This window comes from Pelodiscus sinensis, chromosome 20 (assembly GCF_052426305.1).
Source record: "Pelodiscus sinensis isolate ZL-2025 chromosome 20, ASM5242630v1, whole genome shotgun sequence".
Classification (NCBI taxonomy): domain Eukaryota; kingdom Metazoa; phylum Chordata; order Testudines; family Trionychidae; genus Pelodiscus; species Pelodiscus sinensis.
Window position 1 is genome coordinate 16,241,292 of NC_143071.1, and position 17,077 is coordinate 16,258,368.

The window sequence follows — 17,077 nt, forward strand, 5'->3', positions numbered from 1 at the left end:
TCTGAGAGCCAACACAGGGAAAGAGAGTAACAGGTCTTGGCCAGCAGAGGCTACATGCTGAGAAAGAGGAACTAAGAAATGATATAATAGTTTGGTTCTTTCAAATTCCTAAACAGAATATAATCCAGTTCTTCATTATGTCTGCTCTGCAGTTTGCATAACACCCCGCCACGTCTCCTCTAACATTATCCCCAGGCCTACTGAGAAGACTCTAAAGAAACACGTAATCCCTGATGTAAGCCAATGGTCTGAATGAGCTCTCTCATGTGTGCTGTAGAGAAACTGGAGGAAAAGACCTCCTCAGCAGCCCTTATTAGCATAGACATACCACCTACTTAGCCAAGTGATTAATTTTGGCTGTTGGGGTTAAAATTCACTAAAGTCTTGAGCACAGGGGTAATTAAATGCTTTTATCCTTATTAAAAACAATAAGGAGTCCGGTGGCACTTTAAAGACTAAAGATATGTCTACATTGCACAGCTATTTCGGGATACTACCCTGGGTCTACACAAGCCACTCATTATTTTGAAATATTTTTCAAAATAATGGACGTGCTATTTCCCCATCCTGGTAAACCTCGTTGCATGAGAGATAAGAGATGGCTCAAAATACTGCGTTATTTTGAAATTTGGCACCGTCTAGACACGCCAAATTTCAAAATAAGTTATTTCGAAACAGATTTGAGATAAGATATGCAATGTGCGCAGCTCAAATTGCGTATCTTATTTCAAGTTTAGGGTGTTGTATAGATGCACCCTAACAAATTTATTTGGGCATAGGATTTCATGGATAAAAATCATGTCGTCAGATGCAGGGAGTGGAAATCACAGAGATGGAATATATATATAGTGACAAAGCTCCTCCTTAAACTTAGGGCATGTCTAGATTGCCCGCAGCTTTCGAAAGAAGACTTTCAAAAGAAGATATTTGCACTTAACTTGCATATCTTCTTCCAATCCCATTTTTGGAAGAGTTTTTTCGAAAAAAAAAAACCTAGATGGGGTTCTTTTGGAAAAAAAACCCTTTTTCAAAAGAACCCTGTATACCTCATTTTTTTAGGAAGAAGGGTTCTTTTGAGGAAAAAAACCCCCTTTTTTCGAAAGAACCCTTCTTCCTAAAAAAATGATGTGTACAGGGTTCTTTTGAAAAAGGGGTTTTTTTTCCTCGAAAGAACCGCATCTAGACTGCTTTTTTTTTCAAAAAAAAACTTGTCCAAAAACAGGATCCGAAGGTGATATGCAAATTAGGCACAAATATCTTCTTTCGAAAGCCGCAGGCAGTCTAGACGTGCCCCTAGTTGGTCTTGCACTTTCAGGCAGATTTACTTGCCTCAAAGGCTCACAACGATTCTCAGTTTAGACACCAGCTTGGTGTTTATTGGCCAGTATGGGGAAAAGAGAGGAAAACAAACTTCATAGACTTTGAAACCCCTCCCTGTGGTACGGAGTAGGACAAACGCTAGCACCAAAACCAGTCTCTTTCTTGTACTGAAATGGGGAGCTGTGTGCGTGTGTGCGGGTGGGGGGGGAGGGGGGGAGGAACCCTGTAATAGCAGCTGTGTGTAATGGTGCTGGTAAAACTGGCATGGCAGCTACAAATCTCTGGGCCACTTTCCCACAGCCTACCCTAGCACCTTCCTTACTGGAGGGTCTTCTTCCTGCTACCTACTTGCACTTCCTTCTCCCTGACTCTCCACTGCACTTCTTCTCCTTCCTCACACCCAGAGCAAAGAGAAGAGAAGCCTTTTTAAACCAGTCTCAACTGGTTCTTACTTGGCCCCAGGTGTTCTGATTAATCAGGCTCCCTTGAGTCTGGAAGCCTCTTAATTGGTCCCAGGTGTTTTCATTGGCCTGATTGCTCTGACTGATTCTAGCAGGTTCCTGCTTGTTCTGGAACAGCTCTCGTTAGTCTACCCTGGAAAAAGAGACTTAGTTAATCTGGGGCTAATATATTTTCCCTCTACTACTTTCCTGTATGCTGGCACATGCTTTCCTTCGTCACGATATGATCGGCAGCTCCTTTATTTGGGTATGTCTACATTAGCTCGGTAGTTCGAGCTAGGTAGGCAAATGAGGGCAACCGGAGTTGCAAATGAAGCCCGGGCTTTAAATATCCCGGGCTTCATTTGCATCTTCCCGGGCGCCGCCATTTTTAAATACCCCTTAGTCCGAACTCCATGCCCGCGGCTACACACGGCACGGAGTAGGTAGTTCGAATTAGGATCGCTAATTCGAACTACCGGTACACCTCGTTCCACGAGGAGTAATGGTAGTTTGAATTAGAGCCATCTGCCAAAGAGTCATCTGTATATGCTCGTGCTTCACACTTTTCACTTCCTCACCCTTGTGTCCTGCCGAGACACCAAGTGGTGGGACCTCCTACCACCAATAGAGGATGGGGAGCTGCAGTGGGCCAGTCTCTACTCCACTTTGGTTCCTCGGCCTGCTGGGGACATCAGCTGGAGAATCCTCCACGGTGCTGTGAGAACGAGTGTGTATTTGGTGTGGTTCACCCCTGTTCCTGACACTTGCCCCTTCTGTGGCATGAGGGGGACCCTAGCACACATTTATCTTGAGTGTGCCAGATTACAGCCCCTCTTTTGGCCTCCTCCTCTCGTTGAGGTTCTGGCTGCACTTCTCCCCTCACCTATTAAGTTACGCACATCCCATCCATGGGCCCCACAGTCACGGGACCTCCTCATCAACCTCCTCCTGACTATAGCCAAGATGGCAATCTACAAGACCAGGAACCAGAGGTTGTCTGAGGGAGGAGCCTGCAACTGTGGGGCCTGTTTCCACGTCTACATCCATTCACACGTCCAGGCAGAGTTCCACTGGGCGGCGTCCGCTGGCTCTCTTGAGACCTTCGAGGGGCAGTGGGTGCTGTCTGGGGTTCTCTGCTCGGTGTCCCCATCCAGTTCCCTTGTTTTAGTCCTTTGACCCTCACACCCATCCCTGTTTTTTCTTTATTTGTCCCCAATAATTAGTTGGCATTCTGGGCTCTGTGGACCCTTCCCATAGGCTGGGGGGACGTCGTTTAGATGTGGGCCGGCTAACGCCCACCCACCTCCCTGAATCCAATAGGACTACTTTCCTGTAGCCCTTTGGCCTGACTCTGTCACTATATATACCAACCCCTGTGTGTGTATGTGTGTGTGTGCGTGCACGCACTTGCCTCTGTGATGTGTGTGTGTGTAATATATTTCTACCTCTGATTTCCACTCCATGCATCTGACAAAGTGGTTTTTAATCCATGAAATCTTATGCCCAAATACATTGTAGTCTTTAAGGTCTATGCAGAGTCTATGAGGCATCACAAGACTCTACGTTGCTTTTGGAGACACAGACTAGCACGGTGACCCCTCTGAGACTTTATCCTTATAGTATGCTTAAAGGGCACACTTAATATAACCTAAATGAGGGGTCACTTTAGCCTCACTCACTATACATGGGGTCAGGAGCCACAGCACAGTGGAAGTCAGAGGGGATGGGGATAGACCTTCCTATCTAGTAGGGAGGAGTTTGTTTAATGGTCACAGATGCCATTTGACTCCTCTCCAGGTCTAGGGGCTGAGCCTTAGATCAGCCTGCAGTGAACTGCAGTGCAAGAGTTGGCAATGGCAGGTTCCCCACGACTCAGTGCAATTGCTCCCAGTTGAATTCACTAAGGTTAGGGCAAGATGGTGGCACCTTGGACCCCCATGAAGATAGCATGGTGAGCTCAGCATCAAAAGCAGCCTCCTGCTCAACAAATCTGGGAAGTGCGATGACTAATAGCCGGGCTAGGTGGTCACGAGGCTGTAGGGCTGGATCCAGCCAGGCCAAAGGGCCCAGCAGAGCAGTGGCAGAAGCCACACTCATGGATGCACCCACCTGAATACACCCCCTATGCTTTGCTGACATCAGACAATCACCTGCAAGTGGATGCTATGACGTGACAGTGGGAGACACACGTGCAAGGGCCATGCACATCCCATAGATGTAAGAAGGAAATTAAATAAATGGCCCCTTTCCCCATCACCAGTTAGCACTTACGCCCTGGGAATGAAATCCATTAGATTTCCACACTGCAAAGTGGGAAACTGAGGCGACGGTTTACTTCCCTAGATCCTGTGGGGCGTGTTGTTTATTTGTTGTTTGCATACTTCTGAGTCATTGTTGCTGTATTTTCAAATTAATGCTGAACCCCCTCACTCTGTAATAAAAGTTTGCTTTTTGTTATACACAGAGTTGGTGCTTGTGAGGGGGGAAGTATTATTTATTAGAGACACCCCAGGAAAGTATTTAATTTTCCCAAATTTCTGGCTTGGGGCTTGAGCTGGTTTTATTTAGTAACATTAAGAGGAACCTCTGGATATCGAGACGGCTCTTGTGGCTGCCACCACCACCGCCAGAAGGTTAAATACTAATTAATGAAAAACATCACAGTCCTCCTAGCTTCTGTGCCTGAGGGCAAGATCCACCAGGTCAATGGACAGACTCCAGAGAAAGCCAGAAAAGGCCTTAGAAAGAACCGCCAAGTAACACAGCCTCAGCATTTCCGAGACGTTAGTGTCAGCTTTAACCATCCCAGCGCCTTGTCTATGTCACCCAAGTTCCTGCTGATATTATTGCCTGCAAAACCATGCTATCCAATCCACCACTCCTGCAATTTAGTGCTGAATGAGCCAGTTGATTCGAGCCCTCTGGACATTGCGGCTCAGTAGCCAGCTGAGATTGCATTAAGGACAATTTCAGCCTGCGTCAGACATCTGATAAATGAGGAAATTGGAGTCATGGAAGTTCTTCAGCATGAAAAAATGCTAATCCCTTGAGTTCCTCTTGGTTCTGCTGGCCTCAGCAGTCCCAATGCTGCGAAACTCCATGCGTGCAGATGCTTCAAAACGGCTGTCAATCTCATCCCAGCTAGAACATATTTACCAACTTTAAGACTGCTAGTCTGCTCAGCCCATTTGTATGAAGGAGCAGCAGCTTGATGTTAATACAGACTTTCCTCCACTGGGGAAAAAATAGTAAAGGTGATAATATGATAAAGAGGAGAGAATCTACAAAATGACTATTTCATACTGCGATGGGAGGAAGAGGGAATAATTTACACATCTGCTTTGGAAGCTGCAGCCAAAGCTCCGAAGAGAGTAACATCGCATTGAAATCTATCCAAATTAATTCTGAAACCATTTTTAATTTGGATTTCGCTTGTATCTTAAGCTACAGCACTTGATCCTGACAACAGGAGGTTGAATGCGGCAGGAAGAAATGTTCTTGTATCCTCAGTTCTTCTCCAGACTGGTAAGTCATAAAGGGCAGCAGAAACACCTTGGAATGCCCTTTCTTGTGAACCCATTTTCAAACTTCTGTGCTTAGCGTGGGGCTTGAATACCCCTTTGTATAGCTTTAGGCCTGATATTCAATGTCTGATGTGGAATTACGCCCACAGAATTGCATGTACATGATTTGCACCTATGTGGACCTATTTTTCTATAGCAAAATAAAACACAGAAATCAGCAAGGTCTTTTGTACGTTGCCAACCTCTAGGGCCATAAATTAAGGCCATCAGCCAAAGCAAATTTAACAAAAAGCCCTTCACTTTTCTAAAGTTAAATGCAGCAAAGTGTAGAGCTGTGGCTTCCCACAGGGATTTTTCTTGCGATGTTTCCCTGTTTCCCTGTCCCTGGATGCTTTAGTCACTACTAGGGTGTGTCTAGACTACTGAGTTTTGTCGACAAAAGTGGACTTTTGTCGACAAAACTATACCAGCGTCTACACATAACGTCGACAGAACTCAGCAATTTTGTCGACGCTGGTATACCTCATTTTACGAGTTCTGTCGACAGAAGGTGTTATTGCCTGTAGGGTTGCGTCTAGACTACAGGGTTCTGTCGACAAAGCAGCTTGCTTTGTCGACAGAACTCAATGTGTCTGGACGCTCTTTGACAAAACTTCTGTCGACAAAACGCGGTAGTCTAGACGTACCCCTAGAGTGCCCCTTTCTGGCTGCATCTGGGGATTAGCTCTGCCAGGTTGACACCAGTGTTCCCTGTAAGCAGTGCGCTTGTGCATCCATCCAGGAGAGATTCAAATGTTGCCCAGATTATTAGCAGAGTGCCCACTACTAGTTTTTTTTTTACTGGTGGTGCACATTTGCACATGCCTCAGTGCACATAACATTTATTCCGCACGGAAAAAAAACATTTGCACATGCATGGAAAAGATTAGAGGGAACATTGATCGATGCTCACTCCATCTCACTTGCTTGAGACTCGGCTGCTCCAGCTTCCTGGATGCCCCTCTGCCCTGGTCACTGTGGCCTTCCCTTTCTGGGGGTGATATATGCAAGTCTCTCAGAAACCCACTTGCCACTTCCCTGGTGGCTGGTTGGGGAACCCTGGCCCATGCTCTAAACTGGGTTCCAATTTAGGGAGCCTATAACAAGCAGTAAAGATCTGTACCAGGTCTATCTCTTATTGCTGGGTCCCTGGGCTGCGACCTACAAGACCTTAACTGACCTTGAGAGGAACAGCAGTTTCCATCTCCGTCACCCTATTCTGCTTTCAGCTGCTGGGCCTTCCTGTTCCTGTCCTGCTGAACCTCATCGTATTAGTCCTTGCTCTCTGGCTCATCCTCACAGTACAGCCCAGGCAGTTATCTTGTCCACCTAGCCACCTTCCCTTTTCAGGCCTGGGTGTGTGTGTGTGTGTGTGTGTGTGTGTGTGTGTGTGTGTGATCACACTCGCCGATAGCCATTCTTGCCATTTCACCCCTTGTGCCTATACAAGGAGTTGGCAAGCGGCAGCCAGGTGCTGTTGCTGGTTAACTGGGGACTTAGTGCTGGCCACCATCCCCTGTCTCGAGCTGAGTGAATAGCGGATTTTTTCCAGCTTGGGGGCTGGTAATTTTGGGTTGACCAGAAATGGAATATTTCTATTTTTCCGCCAAAATGATCCCCCCTCCCAAATACGTTTCACTGCAAATGAAATGGTTCATTTGAATGAATAGTTGTGTTAGCTTGTTTCATTTTGGGGGAGTTTAAAAACACATCTAGCTACATTTCGACACGAAGCATCCATTCTGAAGTGACAAGCAGAAACGTTTCATCTTGAAAATGTTGTTGTGGAAAGCTTCAACTTAAAACCATTGTTCCTTCCTCCCATTATTTTGTCTGAGACGATCTGCTAAATACAACCGCGATTCATGACAAGTTTAGGCTTGCTCAAGCATCACACAGGGTCTTGTGCAGGGTCCAGGCTGTGAAGTGAATTTCATACACTGGAACTGCCATTCCCACATTAATGGCAGCTCGACAAGATGGGCCTCCCTTTGATTAAAACCAGAGGAGGCTGTGCTGTGCACCTGATTACTCTTGCACATACACAGCTGGTCCAAAAGATGGAGCTAAAGAATGCTAAATTTTGCTGGGCCTTGGGCAAGGAGGCCATGGTTAGCTGAGTCCATATGTGCCCGTGCATAATGCCAGCAGATGGATTTCCACATGTGGAGATTTATGAATTACTAAAAAGCCCCTGCTTTAATGGTTGGCTTTTCATTTCCTACAAATCTAATTAGAGAGGAACAGAATCAATTGTGAACATATTTAGGAAACCGTTTGCTTGTTATCTCTTTCAAACTTCCTTTGCATTATGAAATGTTTGTGCAGTTTAGTCTATCACAAACACTTGTGTACCCCACTGAGAAAATGCGTCACATGCCAAGACGAACAAAATAATTTAAGGGCCCTATCCTGCAAATACCCTGTCAGGCTGGTAGTTCATGCAGATAATCCCACTGAGATGAATGGGATAAGTCACATGAACAAGGATAACTCATGTGAATTATGGCTCCAATCTTGAGCAGGCTGACCCATACACAGAGTCTCACTGACAAAGAGGATCAAAGCCTTAAACGGAAGCAACAACAAGAACAAAACAAAAAACAAAACCTCCCACACCCATCAGGAAGCAATAGATCAATGTAAAGTGCACTCAGAACATCTAATCTAGGTGTGATCTAACAACCTGGGCTGATTGAGAAAACAACTAGCCTTCACCGGAGGAGAGTCAGCAAATTTGATGTGCATCTCTCAGTCCAAGCCGATGTGAAATAGTTTTGCCTATAGAAATGCCAGTTATCTTGTATTTTTTCTGTGTGTGCATTAGAAAGAAGAGAGAAGAGCTAGGTAGATGTGCGCAATTTTCTATGTGTGCTTGAACCTTGAAGTGGGTTCAAATCATTTTAAAACCAATATGCCTTTTTCCAGGAGCAACTGGTGAAGAGGGACATGGGAGTCACTGGACATGTAACCTCCCCCCGATGCAGGCCAGGGAAGAGTCAGGACAACCCCCCCAACCTGAGGCCCTGCATTTCCCTGACCCAGCTGTTCCCTCCCCCTCTTCTTCCCCAGCCTTGCTTTGCCCCCACCTCACCTCTTCCTCCACCCCCCTCTCGCAGTGCTGCAGCCGGGGAGAGAGAGGGGGCAAGGGGCTAGCAGAACTGGGGATCTGGGGCCAGCAGTGGGGATCCAGCCCCTACACACTCATTGACAGCAACGTGGCCCCAGCTTGTTCTGCTCCCCTAGCCATGTTGCTTTTCTTCCGGCTGGTGAGAGTGAGGGTGGTATCCAGTGCGCACCGCCTCCAGTGCGCACTGCTCCACCTCCCCCAATGCTGCCGGAGAGTGCAAGGGGGAGGGGGGAGGATCCCTGCTGTGGGTGACAGGTCACCCTTGGACGCCCAGAGACTCTGGCCCTGTTGGCTACTGGCTGGCCCTTTGCCTCCCCCCCACTCATGGCATTTGGGGGCATGTGTCCCCTTGTGCCTCTACATGTCGCCCCTGCCTTTTTCCATACTGGGACTTCCCTGCCCCCCCTCTTCAATCTAGTCAGGTCCCCATTCCATTTAGCAGTATGGGAAAGGCAGGGTGGTTACAAGCCCCTGACATTTGTTTGTGGCCTTTCTGAGGCCAGGCCACAGGCTGAGAACCTTTCCTTTAAATGGCTCTTTTAACAGTTCTTCCACCTTTTCCGCCTTGCTTTTCTGTGGAAAAGTTTAACAAACAGGCTTGCTGTCAGGCATGTCCACGGAACCAACAAACAGAACAGGAACCCCAGAAGACACCTGAAGAAAACTGAGTCTGAACCCACAATCACAAGAATGCACCTGGGAAAAGTGCTTATCAGGGTTGCGATCACCCAATCAAAAGAGCAGAGACATACCATGGAACGTAGCTGTCCAATCAAAACTCACCAGTACTGTTCAAAATGTGAATATTTAATGCTCCCCATGAACAGCATGTGCACAATCTGGGGACTTTTCCAACAAATAATGCTGAGCAACTACATGGCAAAAGGCGTAACCTGCAATGTAGATAATGTGTGACAAATATGGCTAAGTTTAGCAAAAATATTAGCAGCTGCTAATTATTTGCTCCACTCTAATGTTTTACCCACTAAAGGGCTGACCAAAAGCCTGCTGAAGGCAATGCAAAAGGGCATGGAGATAAAGCCTGTGTTTTGATTCTTTCAGAGAGAGATATACAGATGGCGTAGCCATCTTTTCATTATTATTCATATTGCAGCAGCAATCAGAACACCCCGTCAGAATGAGGTCCTGTTTTGCTAGGCCCAGCATAAACACACTGAAAGAGATACAATCTACCCCAAAAGATAAACACCACATGAAGGGAGGGGAAGTGTGACACTACTTGTGTGTAAAGAGACTGGGGATGATACACTTGTTAGTTTGAACATAACAAGAACACCCCCAATTATATTAGGTTATTGTATTTATTAAGGATATAAATCCTCATGCTTTAGGGCACAGGCAAAGCACCGTCTGCTTGGGATCAGGAAGAAATTTTCTCCTTGGGCAGGTGACTGCACAATTGTCCATTAAAAGATTTATTGTTTCTGTCCATGAAGCATCCGATAGTGGTCACTGTCCAATGGGAAACCTGGCTAGATGGACCAATGCTCTCTTTACATCTGACCAGTCTTATAGTTAGTACTGGAGTGAAAGTAATGGAGAATTTGAAGGGGAAAAATCTTCACATTTTAGGTTAAGCAACAATTTGGTCTCAGAATCTTTGAAAATTAGCTGCCACCTGCTACTAATTTTCTTCTTGGTTACAAAAGCCATTGATTGCCTGAAGGGAGAGGGGAAAGGAGCTGTTAAGAAACACTTCACACAGAGCAAATGAGAGCACAAATAGCAGGGGATGTGTGTCTTAATGAGCAAAGGAGACATTGATCAGTTCACTACATGGCTCAGCCTGACTCTGAGATGTGTTGAGCGCATGGTGCGCCCCTTGATTCCAGCAGGACCTGAAGACATTGCATATCAGAATCAGGCCGGAAGTTTGTTGTAAAACCAGCGATAGGTTGTGTGTGGAGCTGGAGGTGCAAGTCAGTGGCAAACTCTTCATTTTCGGTCTTACTAGGCCCTTCCATTGAACTCCTGAAAAGTTTTGGTTTTTTGCCCAGAGGGTTTCAGGGCACCACCCCCAACCAGAAGCTTGCACAGCCAACCGGCACCTCTTTCCTATCTTCTCTAGCCCCCAATCACGGCTTACCTCAATGGTCTGAGTGTTCGCAGCAGCCTCAAGACCCTCAGCATTCCAAGAATTTTAGTGCCGCTGTCGGATACCATGGAAACCAGGATGTCAATGACCGAGATGAGAACCAGCACCCCATCCAGCACATTCCAACTGCTCTTCAGGTACGCTTTCTCCCCAAAACACAAGCCGAGTGCCACCACCTGCCCAAATGGCAAACGGCAACAAGTTATGACTAATTCAGCCAGTAGGTTTCTTTCAGTTAGCGACCTGCAAGCTAATACATTATTCACAGATAAGTGATTGCGAGTCCATTGGCTTCCCAGTATAGAAACCTAATTAGACAACTCTGTAAAGTGTTATACCGTAAGGGCTGTAAAAATAACTCTGCCAAAAACATCACAGATTGTCCCTTAACAGCTGATGTATTTTTAATGCAGCTAACCCTAGTTGTGCAAAAGGGATTCTATTAATGTATAGCTGCTACACAGAAGACTGGATCACATGAGTATTTGGGTGACTGAGGGAGAAAAGTGGTTTCAAGGTCCTGGCTATAGGCTGTTGCTGTCTGCTAGGTTTGCAAACACAGAAGAAAGGGGAAGATTCCCAAGAAAAGGGGAGCAGTTCTGAGATGCTATGAATTATACAAGAGAGACTTATAGGAAAAAGTTTTGGCGAATCTTTGGGCCTGATTCTGGCTCTAATTCAGCAAAGCATTTAAGCACACTCTTAATAAAATAACAAACCATCACCACTTACCTCTTCTACAGCACTTTTCAACAGGCGATCTCAAAGCACTTTACAAAGCCGGTCTGTATAATTATCCACATTGTACAAATGGGGAAACTGAGGCATGGGGAGGTGAAATTACTTGCCCCAGGTCACCCAATAGGCCAGTGGAAGGGATAGATAAGAACAGAATCGTGGTCTCCTGAGTCTCAGTCTTTACCCACTAGGTCTCACTGCTCTTCAGCAAAGCACTTGCACATAAACTTATATTTAAATCATGGAAGTCAATGAGACTTTTCCACATGGCTGAAGCAAAGCATGTGCTTAAGTGCTGTGTGGAAAAGAGGACTGCTGATCTGAAGCCTCTCATCTTGTCAATACCACTATAAACCAGGAACCACTTCAATGGAGTGACGGTGGTGCAAACTGCACTAAAAATAAAGTGCCTGGTATTTACTGAGTTATTTTTCAAGAAGGGGGGAATGTTTACTCCTCCCTCCCAAGAAGCAGAGCAGATTTAGACATGATGATCTCTGGAAAAATGGACACAAGGGGCTTTAGAAATCCAAAGTAATAAAATGATGCTAATGCAGCACAGCCAGGCTTATGCTTTGGCGTCGCTTACCTTAACTGTCATCTCAGCCAGGAAGATTACTGTGAAGATGTAGTTGGACAGTGTGAGGAAAATTCGTTCCTATAAAAAAAAGAAAATGAGACACAAGGTTTTATAGTCTTCTCCCCAAATCTCTCTCTTGAGATATATATTTGGGTGGCTGCTTAATGTTCTCCTGATTTCATGCTGAAATAGGTCTTGGAATCTTTGTTCCTGAAGATGTCCAAACATTTACATGATAACACTTTACTTGTTTATAGAGCTCCTTTTCTATGTTCCCTCTATGTCACATGTCAGTACCATGGACAGCTGCCAGCTTTCTCTATGGGGTGATGCAATGAGCTTAAATTGCAGGAAGGGAGGTGTAGGTTGGACATTAGGAAAAATTTCCAAACTGTCAAGGTGGTTAAGCACTGGCATAAATTGCTTAGGGAGTTTGTGGATTCTCCGTCACTGGAGATATTTGAGAATAGGTGAGACAAACGCCTGTCAGGAGTGATCTAGAGACAAACACCTGTCGGGGTGATCTAGGCTCAGGGCTCCCCCCACCTCAGCATTGCGGAGCTCACACTGGTGAGGGGTGAGTTTGTTCATTTCTCACCTGTGTGTAGCCTCCAACTGATTTTTCTGTGGGTCAGTGGCCTTGATCCAAAAAAAGGTTCCCCACCCCTGATATAGATGGTGCTTGGTCCTGCTGTGAGCACAGGGGATTGGACTTGATGACCTTTTGAGGTCCTGTGCAGTTCTAGTGTTCTATGATTCTATGCTTGCTTCACCACAGGTGTGTCAGTGTGCATGTGTGGGGCGGGGTGGGAATAAACAAAGGGTACAACTGACAATCATATGCCCTGGCTCTCAAACTAAGTCATTCTTTCCAAGTATCCTTTGGCCATTCCACATTTTCTCAGGTTCTATATCACTCCTTTGCCTGCCCCAAGTACTCTGGGATACATGTGGAGGGGGAGGGGGCTTGAAAGATGTAAGAAGTGGTTCCCTTATAAACGGTGTAGAGTAGATGTCTCATAACCCTTCATCTGAGTACTTCTCAAGAATTATTACGACCCACATCAACCGTGTGAAGTAAGTCCGATAGCCATGGCACAGAGAGACCATGCCTCCACTGGAATAACCTGCCATAACTCCACTGAAGTCAATGAAATTGTCACCATTTATACCTGCTGAGGATCTTCCCCCAAAGGCTGCGTCTAGACTGGCATGATTTTGCGCAAATACTTTTAACGGAAAATTTTTCCATTAAAAGTATTTGCGCAAGAGAGCATCTATCCTAGCATGTGCCTTTGCGCAAAGGATTTGCTTTTGCGCAAAAGCATCCATGCCAGTGTAGAAGCTCTCTTGTGCAAGAAAGCTCCGAAGGCCATTTTAGCCATCGGGCTTTCTTGCGCAAGAAATTAATGTTGCTGTCTACACTGGCCCTCTTGTGCAAGAATACCTGCGCAAGAGGGCTTATCCCTGAGCGGGAGCATCAGAGTATTTGTGCAAGAACCACTGATTTTGTACATTACAAAGTCAGTGTTCTTGCACAAATACTCACGGCCAGTGTAGACAGGCGGCAAGTTTTTGCACAAAAGCGGCTGCTTCTGCGCAAAATCATGCCAGTCTAGATGCAGCCAAAGAGTTTAACAGAGCTGGGAACAGAACTCATGCTCTAAACCAGTCCCACCAGTCTAATCACTAAACCATGCTTTCCTTCTCTAAGTAGCTAGTGATTAGAGATAAGAGCCTGGACTAATTCCCTATCTATAACCAGCAGAAACCTTTCTTTTAAATGATGATCATTAAATAAATTACACGTTCCCCTAATCCCTGTACAATCTCTGATTACTTGTACTGTAAAATGGAGAACTGAAAGGGGGAGGAAGACAGAAACACAGTAGGTGTGTGTGTACATAGTGGCTATGTCTACACTGGCCCCTTCTTTGGAAGGGGCATGCTAATTTTGAAAGTCAGAATAGGGAAATCCGCGGGGGATTTAAATATCCCCCGCGGGATTTAAATAAACATGTCCGCCGCTTTTTTCCCGGCTTGGGGAAAAGCTGGAAAAAAGTGTCTAGACTGGCCCGATCCTCCGGAATAAAGCCCTTTTCCGGAGGATCTCTTATTCCTACCTGAAGATCCTCCGGAAAAGGGCTTTATTCCGGAGGATCGGGCCAGTCTAGACGCTTTTTTCCGGCTTTTTCCCCAAAATTAGCATGCCCCTTCCGAAGAAGGGGCCAGTGTAGATGTAGCCAGTGTGTGGGGGTTTGTGTGTGTGTGTATACATATGCATGGGGACTAAAACATCTAGGGATGCTGGATTTATTTCCATTGCTCCCTAAGGAGCAGTTCTCTAAGAAATTCATGTCCCTTTAAAAATCAGCTGCAATTTAACTATGAGAAAACACCATGCAAACTCTCATTTGCCCGGCCATGTTTTACTGAGAGTGATACAGGAATCGCTAAGTAGCTTGTTCCCATCCCGGTGTCTGTAATTAATCAAATCTTAAAGACCCCCGCTGTGACTGCATGAGCCGTGACAGAAAACATCCCTGTTCTTCAAAAGAGGGCTGCATAAAAGACTGCTCTCCAAGGTCAGCAAGTGTGCGGTGGGGCTGAGTGGCTGCAGGAGTGGATAAACACCTGCTTTAGGCAGTGCAGATAAAATGGTAATAGCAGGTAGAAGAGAGTCAGAATATTGCACTGTTCTTTGGCAAGTGGGCAGTGGTTTGGAAGTGCAGTCTCCATGCACTGCATCCCCTACTCTCCATGCGGAGACTGCCCATCCTGCTCTGACTGGCTGATTCTAATTTGGACAGGGAGAGAATTGGCTCTAGGCAGTTAGAAAATCCATGGCTCTGGAAGGCAAAGTGAAATATCTGAAACAAGTGAAGCTAAAACAACTATTTGTGTTTCTAGACCTCTGGCAGCTAGAATGGGGCCGGGTACCTGTGCTTGCTGTGCCTCACTCTCAATCTCCCCCCTTTAGCATCTCCTGTGGTACCACCCTTGGTCCCCCCTCTTCTGCAGTCTGTCCTTGGTCCACTTCTTCGTCATCCCTGGACAACCCTGAATGGCTCCCATGGTTACCACCGCCAGGCTGATGGTTCTCATATCTACCTCTCTGCCCCAACCTCTCTCCCCTCTGTCCACGTCTCAGAAATCTCCAAGCCGAGGCAAGACCCTAGTGCCTCATCCTCCCTCACCCCTGGCAGCCCGACAGTCCTCATCTCCCAAGCACCGCACCTCAGGCTCCTCCACATCCAGACTCTCAACAAATCCTCTCATGTCACAGCACTAGAGACCCCACTTTTCCTCCTGTCTTTGGTGCTCCCACCCTTGTCCTCACCCTGACTGGGTCAATATCCCAGAGGCCCAGTTCAAATGGCTTTTAAATGGGGGAACAACAAATAGCATGGAGTGGATAAAGATGGCTCTTATTTGCATGTGGATCCAGGTCACCATATACCCACCGCCAGCCTTTCCCTGAACACCCATGCAAATGAAATACCTCTCTAGGCCCGGGTTTCTGGACAAGAGTTTTAAGGGGACCCAACCTGGGATCAACAAGCCATTCAGAATGTGAAGGCATGGTCCCAAATGTGTGGAGCAGATACTCTGCTGCTGCAGCTTCCATGGAGCTATGCCGATTTACACCTGCTGAGGATTTGGCCCTACTTCTGCAGCAGGTCACGGCCAGACAGCTGCATTTTAGTATCTCTGCAGAATGTGGGTGACAGCAAAGAAGTCCTTTGATCTAGCTTTTTAAGAGCCTTCAAAAGACCAAGAGCTACAGCGGGATTTCCAGAACAGCCTAGAGGATACAGACACCCAATTCCATCCATTCAGTTCCCTCCAAATCCCATCATCATCCTTGGAAAATCTCAGCCTCCATCAGCTGCATGAAACCCATTGGGAGTCATTATGTGACATGCCAGGGCAACCTGCCCCAATGGCCAAGCTGGGGAAGGAGCCCAGCACCCAAATCAGTTGATCTGTTCCTGCCCTCAAAGAATGAGCTCAAGGGAGTTGCATGGCCAAGCCAACCTTTCACATGCACAGTTGCTGCCCTAGCAGCCTGCCTGATACTGTCTAATAGGAAACAGAAGTTGAAAGTAAAAGGCACCCGTATGTTCAACAATGGCGGATCACTCAAAACAAGCTCACACGGCCTCCAAATTTGCCATGTCCAATTAATTTCAAAAGTGAATTAATGGAGGGCAGCATCAATGGGCTTTCATTAAAAGGGTGGTTTTGTTTTAATAGTTGCAAGGGGATCCAAACCCTGCACACCAAACTGCGAACTCCCAGCCAGAACAGTGAGCCTGTTTTATTACCTGGCAGGTGCGATTGGAAAAAATATCCGCTGTCTGGTGAAAACAGAATCCTGCTCTGCAAGAATCCTGCTCCATGCATGGACAGCAAGCCCAGGAAGGGCCATTGTGATCATCTGGTCTGACCTCCGGTAGGACTCAAGCTCTAGAGCCTCCCCAATAATAAAAAGCTCAGACACACAGCCAGTCTTGGTTTAAAAATTGCTGGTGATGGAGGAGAAGCCACCATAACAATTGGTGAATTGTTCCAATGGCCAACTACCCACACTGTTAAAAAGGCACACTCTCTCCAGACTGAATGTGTCCAGCTTCAACTGCCAGCCAACTGCTTTGTGTTTATACCTTTGTCTCCTAAAACAAAGAACCCATGATCAAATATTTGTTCCCCATATAGGTGCTTATTAATTGTGATCAAGTCTCCCCTTTCACATTCTCTTTGTGAAGCTTAATATATTGAGCTCCTGGAGTCTTCTGTGGCAGGCTAGAGCCTCTGTCATAACATTGGGCCACGTCTAAAGTTATTGTTTAGGATCCAGCCCAGGCTGGAAATGACTAAGGCTGTGTCTCCACTTGCCATGCCAGAGATCAATCTTTTGGCATTCGATTTAGCAGATCTAGTAAGGACCCACTAAATTGAACTCTGAGGCCCTCATCTATTCTAGGACTCCTACTCCTTGTGAGAAGTAAGGGAAGTCAACGGGCGTGTTTGCTCCTGTTGACCTGCTGTGGCGATGGCACCAAGTTCGACTTAAGGCATGTCGACTCCAGCTATATTATTTACATAGCTGGAATTGCATAGCTTAAGCTGACCTTCTGGGTCTAGTATAGACCTGGCCTAAGAGTTGTTACCATTTGCTGGCTG

At 46.3% G+C, this 17,077-nt stretch overlaps 1 protein-coding gene across 6 annotated transcripts in view; it reads right to left on the reverse strand.

The window, feature by feature from the left end:
- Positions 1-17,077, reverse strand: part of CACNA1G (calcium voltage-gated channel subunit alpha1 G) — a 333,864-nt gene that overhangs the window by 54,959 nt on the left and 261,828 nt on the right. For all 6 annotated transcript variants that reach the window (XM_089771889.1, XM_089771891.1, XM_089771890.1 and 3 more), the window contains exons 19-20: positions 11,900-11,968; positions 10,564-10,748 (exon numbers count right to left, since the gene is read on the reverse strand). In XM_089771889.1, the coding sequence (XP_089628015.1) occupies positions 10,564-10,748; positions 11,900-11,968 (254 nt within the window). The remainder of the gene's footprint in view (positions 1-10,563; positions 10,749-11,899; positions 11,969-17,077) is intronic.